Source organism: Nerophis ophidion, linkage group LG11 (assembly GCF_033978795.1).
Source record: "Nerophis ophidion isolate RoL-2023_Sa linkage group LG11, RoL_Noph_v1.0, whole genome shotgun sequence".
NCBI lineage: Eukaryota > Metazoa > Chordata > Actinopteri > Syngnathiformes > Syngnathidae > Nerophis > Nerophis ophidion.
This window is the reverse complement of record NC_084621.1, coordinates 41,964,478-41,988,013: the sequence shown is the minus strand read 5'-3', so window position 1 is coordinate 41,988,013 and position 23,536 is coordinate 41,964,478. Positions and strand designations below refer to the sequence as shown.

The 23,536-nt window shown below is 38.1% G+C and overlaps 1 protein-coding gene across 3 annotated transcripts in view; it reads right to left on the bottom strand.

Annotated features, from left to right (window-relative positions):
* kirrel3l (kirre like nephrin family adhesion molecule 3, like) overlaps positions 1-23,536 on the bottom strand; it is a 110,812-nt gene that overhangs the window by 16,018 nt on the left and 71,258 nt on the right. For 2 of the 3 annotated variants that reach the window (XM_061915999.1, XM_061916000.1), the window contains exons 3-8: positions 17,571-17,720; positions 10,157-10,314; positions 5,107-5,257; positions 4,927-5,032; positions 4,566-4,714; positions 1,729-1,856 (exon numbers count right to left, since the gene is read on the bottom strand). In XM_061915999.1, the coding sequence (XP_061771983.1) occupies positions 1,729-1,856; positions 4,566-4,714; positions 4,927-5,032; positions 5,107-5,257; positions 10,157-10,314; positions 17,571-17,720 (842 nt within the window). Of the gene's footprint in view, positions 1-1,728; positions 1,857-4,565; positions 4,715-4,926; positions 5,033-5,106; positions 5,258-10,156; positions 10,315-17,570; positions 17,721-19,387; positions 19,486-23,536 lie in introns of those variants that run through there. The other variant, XM_061916001.1, reaches the window with a different exon arrangement.

Sequence of the window (23,536 nt, the reverse complement as noted above, 5' to 3'; positions counted from 1 at the left end):
TATATATATATATATATATATATACATATATATATATATATATATATATGTGTATATATATATATATATATATATATATATATATATGTATATATATATATATGTATATATATATATATATATACACATATATATATATATATAATATGTATATTTATATGTATGTATACATGTATATGTATATATATATGTATATAAATATATATATGTATATATATATATATGTATATGTATGTATATATATGTATATATATATATGTGTATATGTATAGTCTTTTTTCATTACCACCAATAGTTAGAAATATCCATTTTCCTGTTGGGTAAAAAAAAAGATAAAAAGAGGCTTTGCTACACACCTTAAATTGTTGAGCTTTGCTAGCTGTCAGCTACTGACATGAAACATTAAGTTTGGTGACTCTTTTTTTCTTCAGTGAATAAGTTAACCTAGCATGTTGTTGCTAACATGTTAGCACTGTAGCTCGCCTAGCTATGCTAATGTTGCTAACATCTGTGTCACCTGTCCCAGTCCTTAATGTTACGTCGTCGTATGTGATATAAAGCATGTATTACCTCGAACAAGTGCATTTCCAGTGTATATGTGGGAAACAAAGTAGATAAAGTGCACAATCGCACTTCTGGGAGACAGGCGTGGACACAAACACCTTGTTACCATTAAAAATACACATGCGCACACAAAATGGCTTGTCCCCACTAGGGCTTGCAAAAATCACTTTTAAACTGTAAATTCCCGCATCAAGGCGAGATTTTGAGAAACACACAATGGTGGGACCTAAGAGACTCGTTAAAAATGGTTGAAATACGGCACTTTATACAAAGGCGGTCCTTTCATTGTCGAAGCTGCGGATGAAGGCGGTGGCCGGTGGTCAAGGTGTAATTTAATTGTCGTTAATCATTTGACACTCACATTTCCGGTGCGCAGTGACGCCGCCTGGTAAGATTGTCATTAAACTGTGAGGACACAACCGAGCGTGCTATAGTGTGAGTGGGCCTCCGGAGCGGCTGCACTCACTCCTTAGCTCATTGATCCTGTCGTTCTATCAAGCTGTGCTTAATCCATTTACCTCCACTCAGACCTTCCTTCCTCCCATTTCCACACAGCCCACCCCCACTCTCCACTTTTCTTTTTTAACACACTCACACGCTAACCCAATTAATCCATTATTCTTGGCTGTGTGAGGGACAGTGATCGTGGGTGGATTAGAAAAATGTCTTGCTTTCTCCCTCTGAGGGGATGAGAGTGTTCAGTCTTTGAGGTGACGACGGCGCTCGCAGCGTTTTAAATCAATCTTTCACTGAGGTTTTTTTTATTTATTTTTTTTACCTCCGAGCTTACCGTCAGAAAAGAATATCGGTAGCGAGGAAAGATGCTCCTGTGGGACGTGGCTGAAAGACTTTTACCAAGATAGTAAAGTTAGGGTGGAACAGTCGTTCCTTCAAACGTGGCGACAGCCACTCCATGGCTGACAGGATGTGGATGTTTTGACTGACTGTTTCTTGAAGTGATTAAGTTAGCGCGATGACAGCCAGTATGTACACTTTGACGTGGTGTAAATCCGTCAGTGGACAGACAGTTCTCTGCCAAAGGCTTGGCCCCTAGGGGAGCCCGAGTGAGAGGCTTTTTGAGTCGAGAGAAGAATGTGTGAAAGAGTCTTGCCTGAAGGCCATGTGTGAATGTTCCCTCTGAAGGGATGTTGTTTATCGCCTTACCTCGCTTGAGCCCTGCTTGGTCCAGGCCAGGGTCAAAGGAGGGTTTCCAGTCCATGTGCATGTGAAGGCTGCATCCATGCCAATGTCCATCGTCATTGGCTTGGGCCCTGACAGCAATCTGGGGCCAACTGTGGAGAAGCAGACTGTTGGTTAATATTTTTATCATTTAATCCCTCAAGCCAAACATCTGTGCTTAAAATAACAGTGTTCTTTCTTTCTTCTCTATCCAGTGATACGTTGTTTTTTTTCCAGGCCACTTTAATATAAATACCGTATTTCCTTGAATTGCCGCCAGGCATGTAATATGCGCCTGCCTTGAATTACAGCCGGGTCAAACTTGCTCTCCAAATTTATTAGCGCATGCTTACTTTAACCGCCGGGTCAAATTTGTGACGTCACGAATGACGCTTCCCCTGTCGTCTTTTTCAAAATGGCGGAGGAGTTTTTTTGTTGCTTTTACTATGTGTAAACCAGGGGTCTTGTTCCACAGCCATACAGATCACACTGATGGTTGTGATATGAAACAACTTTACCACTCTTACTAATATGCGCCACACTCTGTGAACCCACACCAAACAAGAATGACAAACACATTTCGGGAGAACATCGGCTCTGTAACACATTATAAACGGAACATAACAGTTACCCAGAATGCCATGCACCCATGACTCTTGGCTATATTATACACCCCGCTAGCACCAAATACCCCCCCCCCCCCCCCGTGCGTCGGTTGAGGTGGGCGGGGTTGAGGGCACGTGTATAATATAGCCAAAAGTCATGGATGCATGGCATTCTGGGTAATTCTTATGTTGTGTTTATAATGTGTTACAGAGCCGATGTTCTCCAGAAATGTGTTTGGTTAGGGTTCACAGAGTGTGGCGCATATTAGTAAGAGTGTTAAAGTTGTTTATATCACAACAATCAGTGTAAAAGGTGTGGCTGCTGACCAAGTATGCATTGCAATCTCGTATGAGAAGCAGCGAAAAGCATGCGTCCAGCTAGCACGCAGATAGCATGGTGTAAAGGTGGGCGCGATGACATGTTGTAGAGCAGTGGTCCCCAACCACCGGGCCGCGGCCGCAGAAGAAGTTTTTATTAATTTTTTTAATTTTTTTATCACACTCAATATCTTACTGCATGTCAATGGTAAGCGCAGTGGTGAGAAGAGGAATTTAAAATTAGTAGCGCCTGCTTACTTTTACCACATGCCTTGAATAGGCGCAGGAGTGAGAAGAGGTTTTAAATTAATTACCGCCCCGGCGGCTATTTAAGGAAATATGGTAGTAATATTTGTCAACAAAAGTTATATATTTTTTTATTTTGAACTTGTATACATTAAATATTTCCACTTTCTCAAGTGATGTTTTGTTATGTTTTTTGGCTCACATAGTCTGGAGTAATAACAATTGATGAAGAAAAAAAAACCCACATGTGAGGCATTTTTGAAATGCCTCACAACATGCTTAAAATTATCAAAACACGTAAATATTAATTGCTATAATAAATGTGCCTGTTACTACATTACATATATACATACACCATGTATATAAAACCTCAGCGGAGGTGTTTGGATATTTTTTGAAGGGCTTTATAGGTGGAATTGCATGGCTCTAAAAGACTCCATTGTAATAAACTATTCATCGCATTTATTAAATATTTAAAATGCAAAAAAAAAATATACCATCCATCATCAGGTAATAATGATTGTGATTACTGTACTTTTCGGAGTATAAGTCGCTCCGAGGTATAAGTCGCACCTGCCGAAAATGCATAATAAAGAAGGAAAAAAACTTATATAAGTCGCACTGGAGTATAAATTGCATTTTTGGGGGAAATTTATTTGATAAAACCCAACACCAAGAATAGACATTTGAAAGGCAATTTAAAATAAATAAAGAATAGTGAACAACAGGCTGAATAAGTGTACGTTATATGACGCATAAATCACCAACTGAGAAGGTGCCTGGTATGTTAACATAACATATTATGCTAAGAGACATTCGAATAACTATAACATATAGAACATGCTATATGTTTACCAAACAATCTGTCACTCCTAATTGCTAAATCCCATGAAATCTTATACGTCTAGTCTCTTACGTGAATGAGCTAAATAATATTATTTGATATTTTACGGTAATGTGTTAATAAGTTCACACATAAGTCGCTCCTGAGTATAAGTCGCACCCCCGGCCAAACTATGAAAAAAACTGTGACTTATAGTCCGAAAAATAGGGTAATAGGCAAAATTTCTCCCAAAAATTGCAGTTCCCCTTTAAGTCCTTTGTAACTTTACCAATGTCGTTTATATACAGATTGAACAATTTTAGTCCCAGTATTGATCCCTGGGGTACAGTTTACCCCGTTTTTTTGTGTTCTGACTCTTATAATATTGCAAAATTTTGCACATTAGCCCACGTATCATTCCGCTGAATCAATTATCCAAACAAAGAACGTCACACTTTGGTGACTCAGTCAGCTGTGTTATTTTATATTGAGTACGGCTGCAGAAAAGGCCACCATGGGGTCAAAGAAAGTGGCAAATACCAGCACTTGAATAAAAAACACAAAACACAATCACATTAGAGAAAAAACATGTAGTGAAGTGCCTCCGTCTCCACTCATCACCGTCTTTAATAAAGGTAAATGGTCATTTATCCATTACATGTGCAGTTTGTAAATATTGCACATGGTTTTCTGCATGTTGAACTATAATGTTGTTTTATGTTCATATTCTTCAGTGTCTGCAACAGATTTTCATACCACTGGGTGTTTGTCTGACCTTTTGGAACAAATTACGAACAAAAAGCTGTCCATAAATTGAGAGTTGAACTTACATTGAACATCAACCAGGGTGCTAACGTTGGTGCTGCCGACAGAGTTGGACACCTCACAGGAAACTGGGTCTGTGAAGTACGAGTAGTCCACCGTCACCTCAAGGCTGTCCCCGTTTGCCTCGGAGATGGGTACTCCTCCTTTAGACCACCTGGGACGGATGAATAATCACATTATACAGTCAGATGATGAGCTCGGGGAAGGTACTTAGCCATGCATGTCAAAGTGGCTATTAGCTCATTCATGGCGTGTGCCAATCATAATCAAAAGCTGCCAATCAAACGGCTCATTCAACCAAATGATCCGAACACGAGCGGGGTTTCGGATGGCGGTCTTTTGCAGCAAGAGTGTGAGGGTCTCTACCTGTAGCCGGTGATTTCTGGATTGGCTGAAGCAGTGCATATGAAAAGCACTTTGGCGCCCTCGGTCACCGTCTGAGGCTGCACTGATAAAACCACCGCAGGAGGGTCTGCAGGGGGGCAAATAATTGTGATGAGAATGAACCAATTTGACCGGTATTGAACGAAAGCAGTTGGAACTTACGTTGGACATTGATAGTGATGGATGTCTGTCTCCCAGCAGGGGCAGCTGGGTTAAGAACCCTGCAGGTGTAGGTGCGGCCGGAGTCGCTGTCCTCCGGGATGATTGGAAGCATACTGACAGCTGCCTCCCTCTTCCCATCCTCCATCAGTGTCTGGAACAATGCAGAGTAGTGTTTACATCCAGCTGGAAGGAAAGGTACAGCCTCCGTGTGTCGCCCTATTTCTGTTTTTTTATGTGCAGGCCGCTAACGCTATTTTAATTTAAACTTCTTTGGCACCGGCGGTGAAATAAATTTGCAGATTTTATGACGCAGCACGGGGATTTTTTTTTTTTGCCGTTCCAACATTTCTGAGAGTGCTCGCCGTCAGCGCCTTGTTTGTCATCGTCTGTTAAATCTATTTACTGCTCACGGAAATCAATACGCCTAAGTGAGGCAAGGTGTAGATTCTGAGGCCGCGCGCTCCCTTCCAAACACACAAAGAGGGAAAATAGCATCATAGCCAAGGTGTTAGTGAGTCTGTTTTTTGGGGGTGGTGGTGAAAGCGTGGCAGTAGTGTCACATCTTTTTAGAAAAAGAAAAAAAAAAGAAAGGGCTAGCTGAGCATTTTCTGCTGACACCAAAATCAATGAATCATCGCTTTCTCTTCCTCAGCAAGACACACACATTTTTTTTTTTTTCTTTATCAAATCACACCACAGACCCTGTCAGCACCCTCGCTTTCTTTAAATGCACTTTGCTATCTGTAGTGGGGATGTTCCGATCAAGGTTTTATTCTGCCAATACCGATCATCCATGATTGGGACCAGCCGATACCAATACCGATAACATGTATTAACCGTATACATTTTTTTAAATTTATGGTCAATGTTATTGACAATTTATCAATGTCAACACAATAATTTAAACTAGTTCCTTATTTTCTTGTATTACATACAATTGTACCCCCCGTAACCCCAAAAGGGACAAGCGGTAAAAAATGGATGGATGGATTACATACAATTGAGTGATCAAAACAAACACAATAGTAAACAATATCTACCGGTAAATAAAAACTGCTATTTGCTACTTATTTAAACCCTTTTGCGCTCAGTCCTCTAGTGACCATTGAATTATCCACTGAGATTGGTAACGTTAACAAAAATATTGAAAGATGATTTCAAGAAATTAAAAATATCAATCTGGTCCCTTCAGTATTAATCATACTGCTCTACCCTTAATATTGGAACCACTAATTTATGGATCAGTCCGATCCTTGTCTTACGGGTCGTGTACCGACTGTTATATTGTTATATATCCATCCATTCATCCATTTTCTACTGCTTATTCCCTTTGGGGTCGCGGGGGGCGCAGGTGCCCATCTCAGCTACAATTGGGCGGAAGGCGGGATACACACTGGACAAGTCGCCACCTCATCGCAGGGCCAACACAGATAGACAGACAACATTCCCACTCACATTCACACACTAGGGCCAATTTAGTGTTGCCAATCAACCTATCCCCAGGTATATGTCTTTGGAAGTGGGAAGAAGTCGGAGTACCCGGAGGGAACCCACGCATTTACGGGGAGAACATGCTAACTCCACACAGAAAGATCCCGAGCCCGGGATTGAACCCTGACTAAGTTAAAGTTAACTTTAAAGTTAAAATATCAATGATTTTCACACACACACAAGGTGTGGTGAAATTATTCTCTGCATTTGACCCATCACCCTTGATCACCCCCTGGGAGACGAGGGGAGCAGTGGGCAGCAGCGGTGCCGCGCCTGGGAATCATTTATGGTGATTTAACCCCCAATTCCAACCCTTGATGCTGAGTGCCAAGCAGGGAGGAAATGGGTCCCATTTTTTTATAGTCTTTGGTATGACTCGACCAGGGTTTGAACTCACAACCTACCGATCTCAGGGCGGACACTCTAATCACTAGGCCACTGAGTAGGTCTACTTAGGACCTTGGTATTGTGAGGCAGACGCACTAACTCCTCTGCCACCATGAAGCCCATATATTGTTATATATCAGTCATTTTATTATCCTCTCTCTAGACGAGGGGTCCCCAAACTTTTTAACTCGGGGGGGTCGCATATATATATATATATATATATATATATACATGTATATGTATGTACTTATATATGTATGTATGTATGTATATGTATGTGTGTATATATATACATATATATACACATACATATACATATATATATACATACATACATACATATATAAGTACATACATATACATGTATGTATATATATATATATATATATATATATATATATATGTGTATATACATATTTGTATATACAGTATATGTATATAAATTTGTATATATGTGTATAAATATATGTATATATATAATATATATATATATATATATATATATATATATATATATATATATATCTATGTATATATGTGTATATATGTATGTATATATGAATATATGCATATATATGTATATATATATATATATATATTTGTGTATGTATATGTATATATGTGTGTATATATATATATATATTTATATATATATATATATGCATATGCATATGTATGCATGTATACTTGTATATGTATATATGTATGTATATATATATAAATATATGTATATATATGTATGTACATATATATATATATATATATATATATATATATATATATATATATATATATATATATATATATATATATATATATATATGTGTATGTATGTATGGATATAGAAGTTAATCGGATGTCCCCTCCCCCCCTGGCTGACCTGTACAGCTCCCGCTGTCTCAGGAAAGCACAGAGCATCCTGAAAGACCCATTCCACCCCGGGCACAGCCACCTGGAACTGCTACCCTCAGGCAGACGCTACAGGGTGCTAAAAACGAGCACCAATAGACTAAAAAATAGCTTTTACCCGAGAGCCATAGTAGCATTAAACAGGCACTGAGTGAGCACAATATGTCCATCATGTCCTCATGTGAAATGTTTAAATGTTTTTCTATTTTTTCCGACTATAATGTGCAATAATGTTTTATGTATGTGTGTATATATATTCATATGCATGCAGATATGCATGTGTGTGGATACATATACATATACATAGATACATCTGTCATCTCTATCTTTTTTTTTACTATTTATACTACCATATTGTATATGCACCTTAGGAGGAGCTGCTCCAATTTCGTTGTTCTTTGAACCTGTTCATTGCAATAATGACAATAAAACTCTATTCTATTCTATTCTATTCTATTCTATATATATATACATATATATATATATATACATACATGTATATATATATGTGTATATATATACACATGTATATATATATATACATATACATACATACATACATATATATGTATGTATGTATGTATGCTAACCAATAATAAAGAAAATACTTCTTACCCTTGATGCAACTTCTTGAACAGGTGTGGTAGAAAACGGATGGATGGATTAAAATGCATGAGAATGTTTTATATTTTTAACGTTTTTTTTAACACTGATTACCAGCGGAATTATTCTTTACTAATCGTGTTAAGCAGGCCTGGGCAATTATTTTAACTCGGGGGCCACGTTTAGAGAAATAAATGTGTCTGGGGGCCGGTATATCTGTTTTTTAGGAACACTAATACAAAAACTCACAATAATGTCTGATTGAATGCTAAAAAAGTTATGAGAGACTATCTTAAAAAAACAGAATGGTATTTTACATTTTTTTACTGAACGAGACACCCAAAATGTACATGAAAATAAAGCATGTGGGATTTACAATATATACTATGAACGATAAAACACTGAATATTGACAGCATATGAACGTCACACCACCTGTCCATCGACATATTTTACATTCCAAGCAATGCAACAAAAATGCAACAAACACAGCTAAATATTAAAGTGAAGGGTAAAAAAAAAAAACACTTACAATCTGATATATCACTAAGCTTTAGAACTTTGTTTTAAAAATGTCTTTCTGCGTCTGTCCCTGACACCCGCATTTCAGGTTGACTGCTCTGGAAACACTCTGTGGAAATGCTCACCACCCACACTGCTTGGTGCCTCGTCTGAGCTGCCGTGACTTAGATTACCATAGTTACAAATTGGATTAGCGTAGTAACTAATTAAATTACCATAGTAACTAGTATATCATGCAAAATAGCAGATTTAAACCATTGAAATACTTTGTATAGTTCAAGACTCACGGTAATTTGAAAACATCACTGCACACCATAATGGCAGCTATAATTTCTCTATTGAAGATCTAAAAAAATTTTGGGGGAATGTCCGGCGGGCCTGATTGAAAAGCATAACGGGCCGCAGGTCTTGTGTTAAGCAATGTCAGCTAAGATGTATCTGAGAGCCAGATGCAGTCATCAAAAGAGCCACATCTGGCTCTAGAGCCATAGGTTCCCTACCCCTGCTATAGAAGATCGGCATTTGTGATCGGCAATAATCAGCAATGGTCTGTCTCATACCTTTTCACAAAAATCGACTATTAGCAATCAATCGGCACATCCCTAATTTTCTGGCTTGGAATTTTGTTTTGCTTCTTCCTCATGTGCTTCTTCCCCCCACCCCCGTTTACCCTTTCTTCACTGCAAGCGCTCGCCTCCTTAAATGTGGTGTTTAGCGTCGTTTAGCGTGGTCAGAGAGCATGAAAAATGTGACACTTTCCCAGCCTTGCCTGACTCACGCTCCGCCGCATCCCCATTGTGTTTCTGCATTGTTGTGTTGGTGATTCGCTCTCTGCAGAAACTCTTACTGTATGAAACCCTCATGCCTGTCTGAGCTTTGGCATGCTCCAGTTATGCTGTAGTGTCGCTGCATTAGTGGAGGGGGGGCGGAGGGGAGTAGTGGGCTGTAGAGGCGTGAGTGAAAAGGGGAGGGGGACTGCAGAGAGCGAGTGAAGAAACCTTATGAGAAAAGGGTGGTGATTGAAAACTATGTGAGACAAAGAAAGTGAGTGGGAGGTTTTCAACAATCTTTGCACCGAGTTCAGTTTCAAACGTCACGTTGATGTTGGTGGTAAAATGCTGGCTACATACTGCATGTACCTTGGAGTAAATGGTTGTGTCCATGACTTCGCCATCTCTGTACCAGGTGATCTCAGCGGCCGGTTTGGCCCCCGAGGATCTGCAGGTGAGGTTGTATGGCGTGTGTGCTTTAAGACGCACGACAGGACCGCCCTCCACTACGGGATCCAAGGGAGGGACTGTAAAAAAAAAATTGCAAACTGAGTCAGCATTTTCTGCACCGATACAAGAGCTCTGTTGAAAGAAACATTTTGGATTTGGTTGTTTAATATTTTAGTTGAAGTTAATTGCATAATATCAGGCTTGTATTCCTACAACACTGCAACTAACAACACCAAACGTCCTTGTACAGCAGGTTTTATATTCGGAACCTGTTGTGACAATTACCGGTAGGTACTTAGATGTGGTATACTTGCCATGGGACCAAAAGTGGCAGACTAAATAACAAATACAGTGGTACCTCAACATAAATGTGCCCTGATTTAAGAGTGTATTGATATAAGAGCTGTTGTTATACTTTAAATTACAAGCAAAAATTTGAGTTACTCGCATCCCCGCCATAATGGCATAGCAAATGTCCCAGTGCTCACGCGAAGAAGTGGATGATGAATTAAAGAAAGAAATCGTCAAAAACATGACAGAGGGTAGTTAACTTGATGAAGCGGTTGGAGCGTGTCACTGCTTGTCTGCAACATTCTCAACTAGAATGAGTCTAAAGCCAGCCAATCATTTTAAAATATCTAAACGGTGGACGTTTATCCATTAAAATATCATGAAGCTGCTGATGCAGTGTTTGACTGAGAAACAGTGGAAGGAGACACCGTACAAGTATACTCTCCAAGGTAAAGGCTGCACATTATCAGTACATTATTTCATAAAAGTACTGTGGTTGTTAGAATGTAGTACAATACTATGTACTAACAGTTTGCTTTTCTTTCTAAAAGGTGTTACATATCAAATGTTGCTGTTTTGGGAGTGGGCAAATGCCAATTAATTTGATTTCAATGTATTTCAATGGGAGATGTTGATTTGAGATACAAGGGTTTTGAGTCATGCAAACAATTAAACTTGTAAGTTGAGGTACTACGGTATGTGTAAAGTAAGGACATGATTGGGCAGTTTTTGTGATACAAATCAATTATTTCGTCTGCTTGATATTTTGCAGGTTATTATTTTCCCACCAAATTTCTAAAATATACTATTAAAGAGGCCCTGCGATGAGATGGCGACTTCCGCCCGATCGTAGCTGAGATAAGCTCCAGCGTCCTCCACGACCCCAAAGGGAATAAGCGGTAGGAAATGGATGGTTGGAATATTAAAGAGCCCCGTGAGTGATTGCAGACAGATGGCGCTAGACTCTTAACGTATTTTCTCTGATATGCCTTTTACTGTCATTTGAACACTGGTCCCTGTATCCTTCGCTACTTGGCACAAGTGAACAAAGTTGCACCAGTTTTCAGGTCTAAGCGGACCCATCGCCCAAGCAGTCTCGGCTCACTTGTTCGTTTCGAATGATTGCATTCACTAAACAAAGCACAAGAGCAGAGAAACATCCAGACTAGAGTTGGTTTTCACCAAACCAAAGATGGCAAGTATGAACGCAGCCTAAAAGACTAACCTTATCCTCTCATGATCACATGCGTCTAATTCCACAAAACAGCTGATTGCCCGTCATCAGAGGAGCAAACAATCCTCTCCATTCTTTATTTTCCTTCCAGTGACTAGAATTATTGTTGCATTTGCTCCTGCTAGGTTTGGACTGAATTGCTTATTTGTTCATTTATCTGCATGGCTTCTCCCGCAGCACTTGCAAGCCAAGCGTGCCACCCCTGATGAGGGCGTCCATCTCCCCAACCAATAAGGAGCGGCGTGAGCGTAGGGTATGTGTTGGCCTTTCTCGCTCCCTCCACCGAACCAATTTCACTGTGTGTGTCTGAATTGTCAGAGGTCCTTCCGTTGCCGCCGTGCAGACACTAATGGAATCCGAGTGCTAGGTGATTTTAATTTCCATGCCGATTCCCCTGACTGCACTCCAGACGTTGACTCCTTTCACTGTGCTGGATTGCTTTGGCACGCCGGCGAGTGCACGTAAATACTCATACGCAGGAAGAAAAGTCGCCTCGTCTATTTAGCTCTTGTTATGCCTACATATAAAAATACTCCCCCCCACCCCCTTCTAATTTAAATGTCTATTACACATTAGCATGGCCTATCAGCCACCAGCCCCCATTAATCAGAGGCATTTTGATGAAGTTACTAACTTCTCTTCCTTCAGGTGTATGAGATGAGAACTTCAGACAAAACAAAATGTAGCTTCTGATCTCTTTCCTCTTCTTTTTTCATAACATTGATCCGCATACAGTGGGGCAAAAAAGTATTTAGTCAGCCACCGACTGTGCAAGTTCTCCCACTTAATATGATGACTCAGGTCTGTAATTTTCATCATAGGTACACTTCAACTGTGAGAGACAGAATGTGAAAAAAAAATCTGTGAATTCACATTGTAGGAAATTTAAATAATTTATTTGTAAATTATGGTGGAAAATAAGTATTTGGTGAACCATTCAAAGCTCTCACTGATGTAAGGAGGTTTTGGCTCAAAATCTTACGATACATGGCCCCATTCATTCTTTCCTTAACACGGATCAATCTTCCTGTCCCCTTAGCAGAAAAACAACCCCAACGCATGATGTTTCCACCCCCATGCTTCACAGTAGGTTTGGTGTTCTTGGGATGCAACTCAGTATTCTTCTTCTTCCAAACACGACAAGTTGAGTTTATACCAAAAAGTTCTATTTTGGTTTCATCTGACCACATGACATTCTCCCTATCCTCTGCTGTATCAAACATGTATCCATTTTGGTATAAACTCAACTCGTCGTGTTTGGAGGAAGAAGAATACTGAGTTGCATCCCAAGAACACCATGTCTACTGTGAAGCATGGGGGTGGAAACATCATGCTTTGGGGCTGTTTTTCTGCTAAGGGGACAGGAAGATTGATCTGTGTTAAGGAAAGAATGAATGGGGCCATGTATCGTGAGATTTGGAGCCAAAAGCTCCTTCCATCAGTGAGAGCTTTGAATGGTTGACCAAATACTTATTTTCCACCATAATTTAAAAATATATTTTTTTAAATTTCTACAATGTGAATTCACAGATTTTTTTTCACATTCTGTCTCTCACAGTTGAAGTGTACCTATGATGAAAATTACAGACCTCTGTCATCATTTTAAGTGGGAGAACTTGCACAATCGGTGGCTGACTAAATACTTCTTTGCCCCACTGTATAAGATGTTATAAAAAAAAAAAGGATTGTCTTGGATTTGTGGCTGGATACATCTTTGCATGCAAATCGACAGGTGGTGCCGAAGCATTTCTCCCCAAGCAAGCCACGGCTTTTGTTTTTGTCACTCACATACACTATATTGCCAAAGGTTTTTGGCCACCTATCCAAATGATCAGAATCAGGTGTCCTATAGGTATATAAAATCAAGCACTTAGGCATGCAGACTGTTTCTAAAAACATTTGTGAAAGAATGGGCCGCAATTATGGTGTGGGGTTGTTTTTCAGGAGTTGGGCTTGGCACATAGTTCCAGTGAAAGGAACTTTGAATGCTCCAGGATACCAAAACATTTTGGACAATTCCATGCTCCCAACCTTATAGGAACATTTTGGTGCAGGTCCCTTCCTCTTCCAACAGGTGTACCAGTGCGCAAAGCAAAGTCCATAAAGACATGGATGACAGAGTTTGGTGTGGATGAACTTGACTTGCCTGCACAAAGTCCTGACCTGAACCTGATAGAACACCTTTGAGATGAATTACAATGGAAACTGAAAGCCAGGCCTTCTCGACCAACATCAGTGTGTGACCTCACCAATGCTCTTTTGGAAGGATGGTTGAACATTTCTATAAACGTATTCCGCAACCTTGTGGACAGCTTTCCCAGAAGAGTTGAAGCTGTAATAGCTGCAAAATGTGGACCGACATCATATTTAACCCTATAGGTTAGGAAGGGGATGGCACTTAAAGTTCATATGTGAGTCAAGGCAGGTGGCCAAATACTTTTGTCAATATAGTGTATTGGAGCGACCGCAGAGATAAAACAGAAACGTGGAGACTATGTTTATAGTGTTTATACCAGGGGTCACCAACACGTCGCACGCAGGCACCAGGTAGCCCGTAAGGACCAGATGAGTCGCCCGCTGGCCTGTTCTAAAAATAGCTCAAATAGCAGCACTTACCAGTGAGCGGCCTCTATTTTTAAAATTGTATTCATTTATTAGCAAGCTGGTCTCGCTTTGCTCGACATTTTTAATTCTAAGAGAGACAAAACTCAAATAGAATTTGAAAATCCAAGAAAATATTTTAAAGACTTGGTCTTCACTTGTTTAAATAAATTCATTTATTTTTTTACTTTGCTTCTTATAACTTTCAGAAAGACAATTTTAGAGAAAAAATACAACCTTAAAAATGATTTTAGGATTTTTAAACACATATACCTTTTTACCTTTTAAATTCCTTCCTCTTCTTTCCTGACAATTTAAATCAATGTTCAAGTATTTTTTTTATTTTTATTGTAAAGAATAATAAATACATTTGAATTTAATTCTCCATTTTAGCTTCTGTTTTTTCGACCAAGAATATTTGTGAAATATTTCTTCAAACTTTCTCGGGAAAATCTACAAAATCTGTAAAATCAAATTTAAATCTAATTTCAAAGTCTTTTAAATTTCTTTTTTAAAAAATTGTTCTGGAAAATCTAGAAGAAATAATGATTTGTCTTTGTTAGAAATATAGCTTGGTACAATTTGTTATATATTCTAACAAAGTGCAGTTTGGATTTTAACTTATTTAAAACATGTCATCAAAATTCTAAAATTAATTGTAATCAAAAAAAAATTACTAATGAGGTTCCATAAATTATTTTTTTATTTTTTTAAAAAGATTTGAATTAGCTAGTTTTTCCCTCCATTTTTTTCGGTTGAATTTTGAATTTTAAAGAGTCGAAATTGAAGATAAACTATGTTTCCAAATTTAATTTTCATATTTTTCGTGTTTTCTCGTCTTTTAAACCATTCAATTCTTAATTTATTCTCTAAAAAAAACTTCCGTAAAAGGAAAAAAAATGTACGACGGATTGACAGACAGAAATACTCATTTTTTAAATATATATAGATTTATTTATTAAATGTATTTTGAGCAGATTGGCTATTTCTGGCAATTTATTTAAGTGTGTATCAAACTGGTAGCCCTCCGCATTAATCAGTACCAAAGAAGTAGCTCTTGGTTTCAAAAAGGTTGGTGACCCCTGGTTTATGCATAGAGCTGTCTCTCGACTTATTGTTGTGAATTGTGAATTATATTTATATAGCGCTTTTCTCTAGTGACTCAAAGCGTTTTACATAGTGAAACCCAATATCTAAGTTACATTTAAACCAGTGTGGGTGGCACTGGGAGCAGGTGGGTAAAGTGTCTTGCCCAAGGACACAACGGCATTGACTAGGATGGCGGAAGCGGGAATCGAACCTGCAACCCTCAAGTTGCTGGCACGGCCGCTCTACCAACCGAGCTAAACCGCCCCATTGTTGTGTTTTAAGTTACGGAAATTTTAGTTACAAGTATTCCTGTCATTAGTTGGATAAGCAAATGTCACAGATTCTGCTGTAGGGTCCGGAGAAAACATCTAGTCTAACTCGCTAGCATTAGCTCACGGCTAACGATCGACATAACTCACTTTTTCCAAGCAGCGTATAACTAACCTTGCGAAACAGTTGGATCATATCACTGCTAGTCTGCACTATACAGAAGCAGAATGAGTCCAACACCAGCCAAGAATGTTAGAATAATATAAATGGTGGACATTTATTCATTAAAATATAGGGAAGCTGCAAATGGTGTTTGACGTAGAAGCAGCTGGAAGGAGATATAGTAAATGTCTACTTTTTAAGATAAAAATAGTAAATGATTACAATACTTCATAAAACTACTGTAGTTGTTCGTAGTACATTGGTTTTTAGTTTTCATATAATATTAATCCAAAAGTAGTTTTTATTTCCAAAAGGTATGTTATGTTAAAATTGCTGTTTTGGAGGCAAATCACAGATTGAAATGAATTGAAATCAATTTAATGAGAGACATTGATTTGAGATACAAGTGTTTTAAGTCAAGAGCTCCATTACAGAACCAGTTTCCCATGTTGAGGTACTACTATACATATGTTTTGTTTTGTATGATATTTGGGTCAATACGGTAATTGATATCCATAAAAACTAAGTGTCCCGGAGCGCTGCGATCATAGTCCTAAAGTACATTTTCAGGGTTGTCTTATGATTCGGTCAATGCCGTACGTTTAGACTCGATGTTTAATTTAATAGTAAATTACAGTGAGAGCAATTGAAAAATGTATACAGTATGTAATATTGCTATTGTATTAGTGTACCAATGCTGGGATTGTAATATACTATGTAATACTTATTTGGACAAAATGTCACCCATTGCATTGAAGGATAGCAGTGTTTTCCAAAAATGTTCAGCTCACACAAGGGAACCAAACCATACGAAAATACATCATGTAATGCAACACAATTGTCACACGTTGTATATACAAATGAATACAACGTTAAATTAAATAGTATTTACTCAAAGCATGCACTGTAGTGTACAATATTTGATATCAAGCTTTTTCTTTGTCGGTGTGAACTTGCAGTACACACTTAAATGCCTCAGTGCTGAACATCATCATGCAGTGTCATAAGATTGCCGCCTCTAAATTTTTTACATTTCTTCCTTTATGAGCGTGTGGTCCAAAGTTGGATTTATAGGGAGTGACATTCCCTCAAATGCCACCAGATGCCAGCAGTGCTTTGTTCATTCCCACAAGACCTGCCCCCCCATACCCACTAACCCCCACCCCTCGCCTACCCTGCCCACTCACACACAACCCTCTGCATGAAGAAGTGGATCTCTCGCATCGTGTTAATGTAAAAACTGCCTGGCGGTTGACAAATGTTGTGGCTCACTGTAAAATGTGCTAACTATGCAGACCTCGACTTTCAAGTGACGACGCAAGTCATTTGTGATTGCTGCAATCACATTAGCCCGGGACGTCCACAGTCTTGACTTTTTTATTTATTTTTTGCTTCCCCCTATATCGTCTCTTGGCTGAGCCTTAGTTGAATTATGCCCCTACACATTGCATTTCCATCAAGAAATTATATTTATCGCCGAGAGTTGATAATAAATCATTTTTCAAATTGTAAACCATTTAAAGAGGGGGAGCCAAATTGTATACAATGCAATGTTGTTTTAATTTGCCTGCATGTTGTGAATGGCATAATTACGCATTGTGCACCACTTTTGTCTCCTATTACACTCGTCTCTAGTGACGTTTGGACGCTTCCCAAAGCGGCGGCAGTCTGAGCTGCCTATCTTACCTTGCACAGTGAGCTTGGCACGGTGGGAGCGCAGGCCCGCCTGTGTTGCCTGACATTCGTACACGGCATCATCCACCAGCTCTGCCGAATCGATCAGCAAGCTGTGCTCGCCTGATAGCGGGTCGCCCATTAAGGAGTAGCGCGTCCAGCCTGCGTGAAGCCGGAACACAGAAGAGTCAGCGACAATAAACACGTAATGACACACAACTATGAATGGGGGAAGATTTGGACAAATGTGGCAAAGCTCTTTAGGTTCCGAATGAAGTCAGGCAGCACCTCAGTAGGATTGAGCCATTGTGTGTGCAGAGCAGCATGAGGGGGGAAATGAAAAGCATGAGGAGCCTGTCCTTGAAGCGCGGACACAATAAACACTGACCAGGACCCTAGGGCCAAAAGAAAGTCCCAAGTCTTCGAATTTCAGCGTGTGACAAAAGCCGATTGATTATCAGCCTTCCTACAAGAACCTTAAAAAGCTAAACAACAAATTACAGGTCCATTTGCACAGCAGTCGCCGACCTTTCGTCATTCCATCTTGTAAAAACCCAAATGGTTAACAAAGGGAGGCTCGGTTTCTGAAGGGACATGGCATTGATCGGGGAACAAACACACAAATAAATGGGTCTTGCTACTTTTACAGGTACAATTCAGTAGGGGCAATAACAAGGGAGTAGGTTTGATTTTGAGATTGGTGGGGACACAAAAGTGCTCCAAGGCAGCACTCTGAAAGTTTACTTTTTTTTTTTTTTTTACATTACCAATCATAATTTCACGTCATGCAGATGTTATAGGGTAAAGCAACTAACATGAAAGCAAAGGAGACAACTTCGAAGAGTTCTTATCCTTACTCTTTGGTGTAGGGCTGTAGTACAACTGTGCATCATACTGTCAATTAACATAGCTTACTGTCCATCAACAACATCAGAAATACATTCATGCAATACAACATTGTAAATAAACATAAATGAACTGTAAAAATCTTTTCCCCAACTTGTGTTTAAATCACTCACAATTTTTCCCTTCATCTACTTCTTTCTATTGCTGCTTTTGTACTGTAAATATGTTACATGAAACAAAAAAATAATTAACAAAATAAAACGGAAAGGTGAAATCCGGCGATCTGATTGGCTGTTAACCATGGTTTAAATATTCTAAAGCCTTATCACTCTGCCTCAGGCACGTATGACTGGTATGAATGGAAGTTGTTGTCATGTATCCATGACAACGGACTGTTGCAGTCTGTAGTAAAAGACAGCTGATGTTTTTACGATGTTAAAAAACGGACTAAAGTAGTTGAATTCACATGTTTAAGGTTAACTTTCACCTACGGGGAGGGTTAACAATGGTAGAGGGGACTGAGCATTGACTTTCACCCGAAAAAAAGCGGAGGAAAAGACGAGATGCAGCGCTAATTTGGAGCTAACGTCTGGATAGGTGGGACTATTTTTTTCCACAGTGAGGCTATTTTATTGGATAGTATGTATTTCTGGTTGAATAAAAAATCATTAAATTGATTGAGTATTCCTATTTCATATTGCCTTTATTGGTAACAGTTTTATAAAAGTAATATATCACTCCAGTCCATGGTATATGCTCATTATAGCACTCTAAGGGGCGTGACTGCAGTGATATGTTGAATTATTCAATATTGTTGAGCCTCTATACACCCTTGAAGTAACTTACAGTTTGACTCCTAAAGAAGTCTCTTATATCCAGTTTTCTTTTCATTGACATCCTTCAAAACCTACATCACACACGCAGGCAAACACACACAAACACAATGTAAATCACAGCACTGATATTAAAATCCATCTAGCTACCGTGTGCCAGGAACAACAAATGCCGAAAATGTTGACAACTTGCACTGACAGTTGCACCGCCTCTCGTCCAGTTGCTAGCAACTAGCACATAGGCTAGCTTTTACAAGCAGAAGTAGTGACAGCGGGGACAGCCAATCACACGTAAGTTAGCATGAAACCGGCAACCAATCAGGGAGCGATATTTAGGTTAGAGGCGGGACTTCTAGCAGAGACCGACATTTAACCCTTTCTGTGCCATAATCAATGACTAAACATTACTGGCAGCGCTTGTATTGATAGTGACTACACATTAGCGGCTGTATATTGGTAGGGACGTGTCCCTAGCGTCCCTAACCAATTCTACCCAACAGCGTGCGATCGAGTGGTGTGTCAGTCGCTGCGCACAGTGTGAACATTTCAATCGTTAGATTTGACTTGCAGTTGCAGCCGATTTACTTTAAAGTACCATAGTGGAAAAATAAGTTGCCTCTATATTGAAGCTATTATCAAATATGTCTGATTTATGACATCAAACGACTTCCAGAGTTTGCAAATAAATAGATGTGATTAAAATAGTATCAATATCACAGCGATTCCCGAGCTATTTTGAGAGATATTGAGGAAGCTAATCGGGTGATCGCTTGAGGTCGTGCTATCTTGTCTTTGTAGTGCATTCAATTGAATATAGGTTGAAAAGGATTTGCAAATCATTGTATTCTGTTTATATTTACATCTAACACAAGTTCCCAACTCATATGGATACGGGGTTTGTACAACGTGTCAGCGTTTCTTGACATCTTCGAGTAAAGATCAGAGTTAAACCTGTCCAACACTACATAATAATGTGACTGGGCCGCTACGCTGTTCATATGGAGGAAAAGCAAATACTTGGACTGCATGCGGCTGTTAAGGGGGGAAGGTTTCAGGTGAGAGAGGACGTTTAAGGCGGTGTCTTTAAGGCACGCCCCCAATATTGTTGTCTGGGTGAAACCGGGAGAAATTCGGGAGAATGGTTGCCCCGGGAGATTTTCGGGAGGGTCACTGAAATTCGGGAGTCTCCCAGGAAAATCGGGAGGGTTGGCAAATATGTCCATGTACTGTAGTTGTTACACTTGAGCTGAAGCCAACCCAGCCCCAAGCAGTCTTAGACATGGTCATAGTAGTAATGGTTGCCTTTTCAAACATTCTTATCAAAAAAGAAACATAAAATGATTCCTGAGGGTGTAACAGTACAAGTATTCAGATTTTTCAGTGTGGGGCCTACATTTCGGTACATCCGCACAAAATGTTCAATGCAATGTGCATCCAGTGTACATCCAGGATTACCATCCACTTCCACAAACTCGGGTTGTGTGTATCTAAAAGCGGATGAAAAGGCGAGACATTTGGCGTGGAAGCAGAGATTTAGGCGGACAAATACAGTGCAGCCCAGCCTTTGGCTAGCAGTAGTGCCAAGGAGAATCTAGAGCTTGGAGACCCTCTTTCGTCAAAGTCCCCTGTTTTGAACACTTTAGCCCACAGTGAAAAAAAAAGTAAAAGGACAAAGACAAATGGATAAGGCAAAAGCAATGTCCCGTCATTGTTCAGTCGAGATTGAGTAGAGAAGTACAAGTTGGAACTAAAAACGTTGCACTTTTAGCCAACAAGAAACTTTTTGCTAATTTACTGTTTATAGCTGGTTACTTTCTGTTAAAATGTACTATACACTTATTATTCTGCAGTTTGGATACTTTACATCAGTTGTGTGTGATACTGAATTTCGGGTGCTGATACTGATACTTAAAATTTTCAAGCTCATTGAATGATGACATTTTTTGATCAGTTACAATCCGACAAAATCACAGAATGGTGGTGTAATATATCACTTAAATATCTAAAGTATTTCCTTATTGACTCTCATCCATCCATACATTTCTACCGCTATCGCGTCTCTTTACATCCAGTATTTACAGTTCAAACTAACTAAATAAAAGCCCTATTGGCCCTTTTGGTTTGGTCCTTCAATGTTCAGGGACTTTTTTCCTTAGTTTGAAAATAGTAACAAAAATGACAAAACGATTTCGGAACGATAAGAAAATGTAGTATCAAACATATACAGATACTGTTCAGTACTTGGTGCCGTTACTATTTGTATCCATTCGCCCACCTGTGTTTACATTCAAGAGCTCTTACTTTGCACTTAGCATGGCTTCTTGTATCATCTTACGGTATGTGTACCTGCACCATGTTTTGCTATTCTTCGTCCTGTTGATCCTCTGGTGCAGGGGTCACCAACACGGTGCCCGCGGGCACCAGGTAGCCCATAATGACCAGATGAGTCGCCCGCTGGCCTGTTCTAAAAAAAGCTCAAATAGCAGCACTTACCAGTGAGCTGCCTCTATTTTTTAAATTTTATTTTTTTACTCGCAAGCTGGTCTCGCTTTGCTCAACATTTTTAATTCTAAGAGGGACACAACTCAAATAGAATTTGAAAATCCAAGAAAATATTTTAAAGACTTGGTCTTCACTTGTTTGAATAAATTCATTTATTTGTTTACTTTGCTTCTTATAACTTTCAGAAAGACAATTTTAGAGAAAAAATACAAGCTTAAAAAGGATTTTAGGATTTTCAAACACATATACCTTTTTACCTTTTAAATTCCTTTGTCTTCTTTCCTTACAATTCAAATCAATGTTCAAGTTGTTTTTATTATTATTGTAAAGAATAATAAATACATTTTAATTTAATACTTCATTTTAGCTTCAGTTTTTTTGATGAAGAATATTTGAAATATTTCTTCAAACTTATCATGATTACAATTAAAAAAATATATTCTTGCAAATCTAGAAAATCTGTAGAATCAAATTTAAATCTTATTTCAAAATCTTTTGAATTTCTTTAAAAAATTTTGTTCTGGAAAATCTAGAAGAAATAATGATTTGTATTCGTTAGAAATATAGCTTGGTCCAAGTTGTTATTTATGCAGATTGGATTTTAACCTATTTAAAACATGTCATCAAAATTCTAAAATTAATCTTAATCAGGAAAAATTACAAATGATGTTCCATAAATTCTTTTTTTTTTTTTTTTTTCAGAAAGATTTGAATTAGCTAGTTTTTCTCTTAATTTTTTTCGGTTGAATTTTGAATTTTAAAGAGTCGAAATTGAAGATGAGCTATGTTTCAAAATTTAATTTTCATTTTTTGTGTGTGTTTTCTCCTCTTTTAAACCGTTAAATTAGGTGTTTTTTTCATCATTTATTCTCTACAAAAAACCTTCTGTAAAAGGAAAAAAAATGTACGACGGAATGACAGACAGAAATACCCTTTTTATATATATATATATATATATATATATATATATATATATATCAGGAGATTTTTCTCCTGATGATTGAGGGAACCCCTCATGAAACAGTTCTGTAGAGATGAAGTAGTCTTGTGATTTTTCCCACACCTACATATATACATATACATATATATATATATATATATATATATATATATATATATATACATATATATATATATATATATATATATATATATATATATATATACATACATTTATATATACAGTATATAATTTATATTTATTTATTTTGCCGTTTGTGTTGACATGTTAAGTTGTTTTAATGAATATACATGCATGTTTAACATATTGATTCCTATCTTTCATGAAGACAAGAATATAAGTTGGTGTATTACCTGATTCTGATGACTTGCAATGATTGGAATCAGACGTTCACGTTTTCAAATGGAGGAGAAAAAAAGTTCTTCCTTTCTGTCTAATACCACATGAAAGTCGTTGGTTTTTGGCATCTTATTTATATATTTAAATGTACCTTTAATAAATAAATATATATATATATATATATATATATATATATATATTTATTAAAGGTACATTTAAATATATATATATATATATATATATATATATATATATATATATATATATATATATATATATATATATATTTATTAAAGGTACATTTCTGGCAATTTATTTAAGTGTGTATCAAACTGGTAGCCCTTGCATTAATCAGTACCCAAAAAGTAACTCTTGGTTTCAAAAAGGTTGGTGACCCCTGCTCTGGTGACAATGATACTTTTAAGAATCCTAGTGTATTTGCCACCATAGAGGTGAAGACTCGTGACTTAGAAGTGGTTATGCTCTGTGGAGGGACG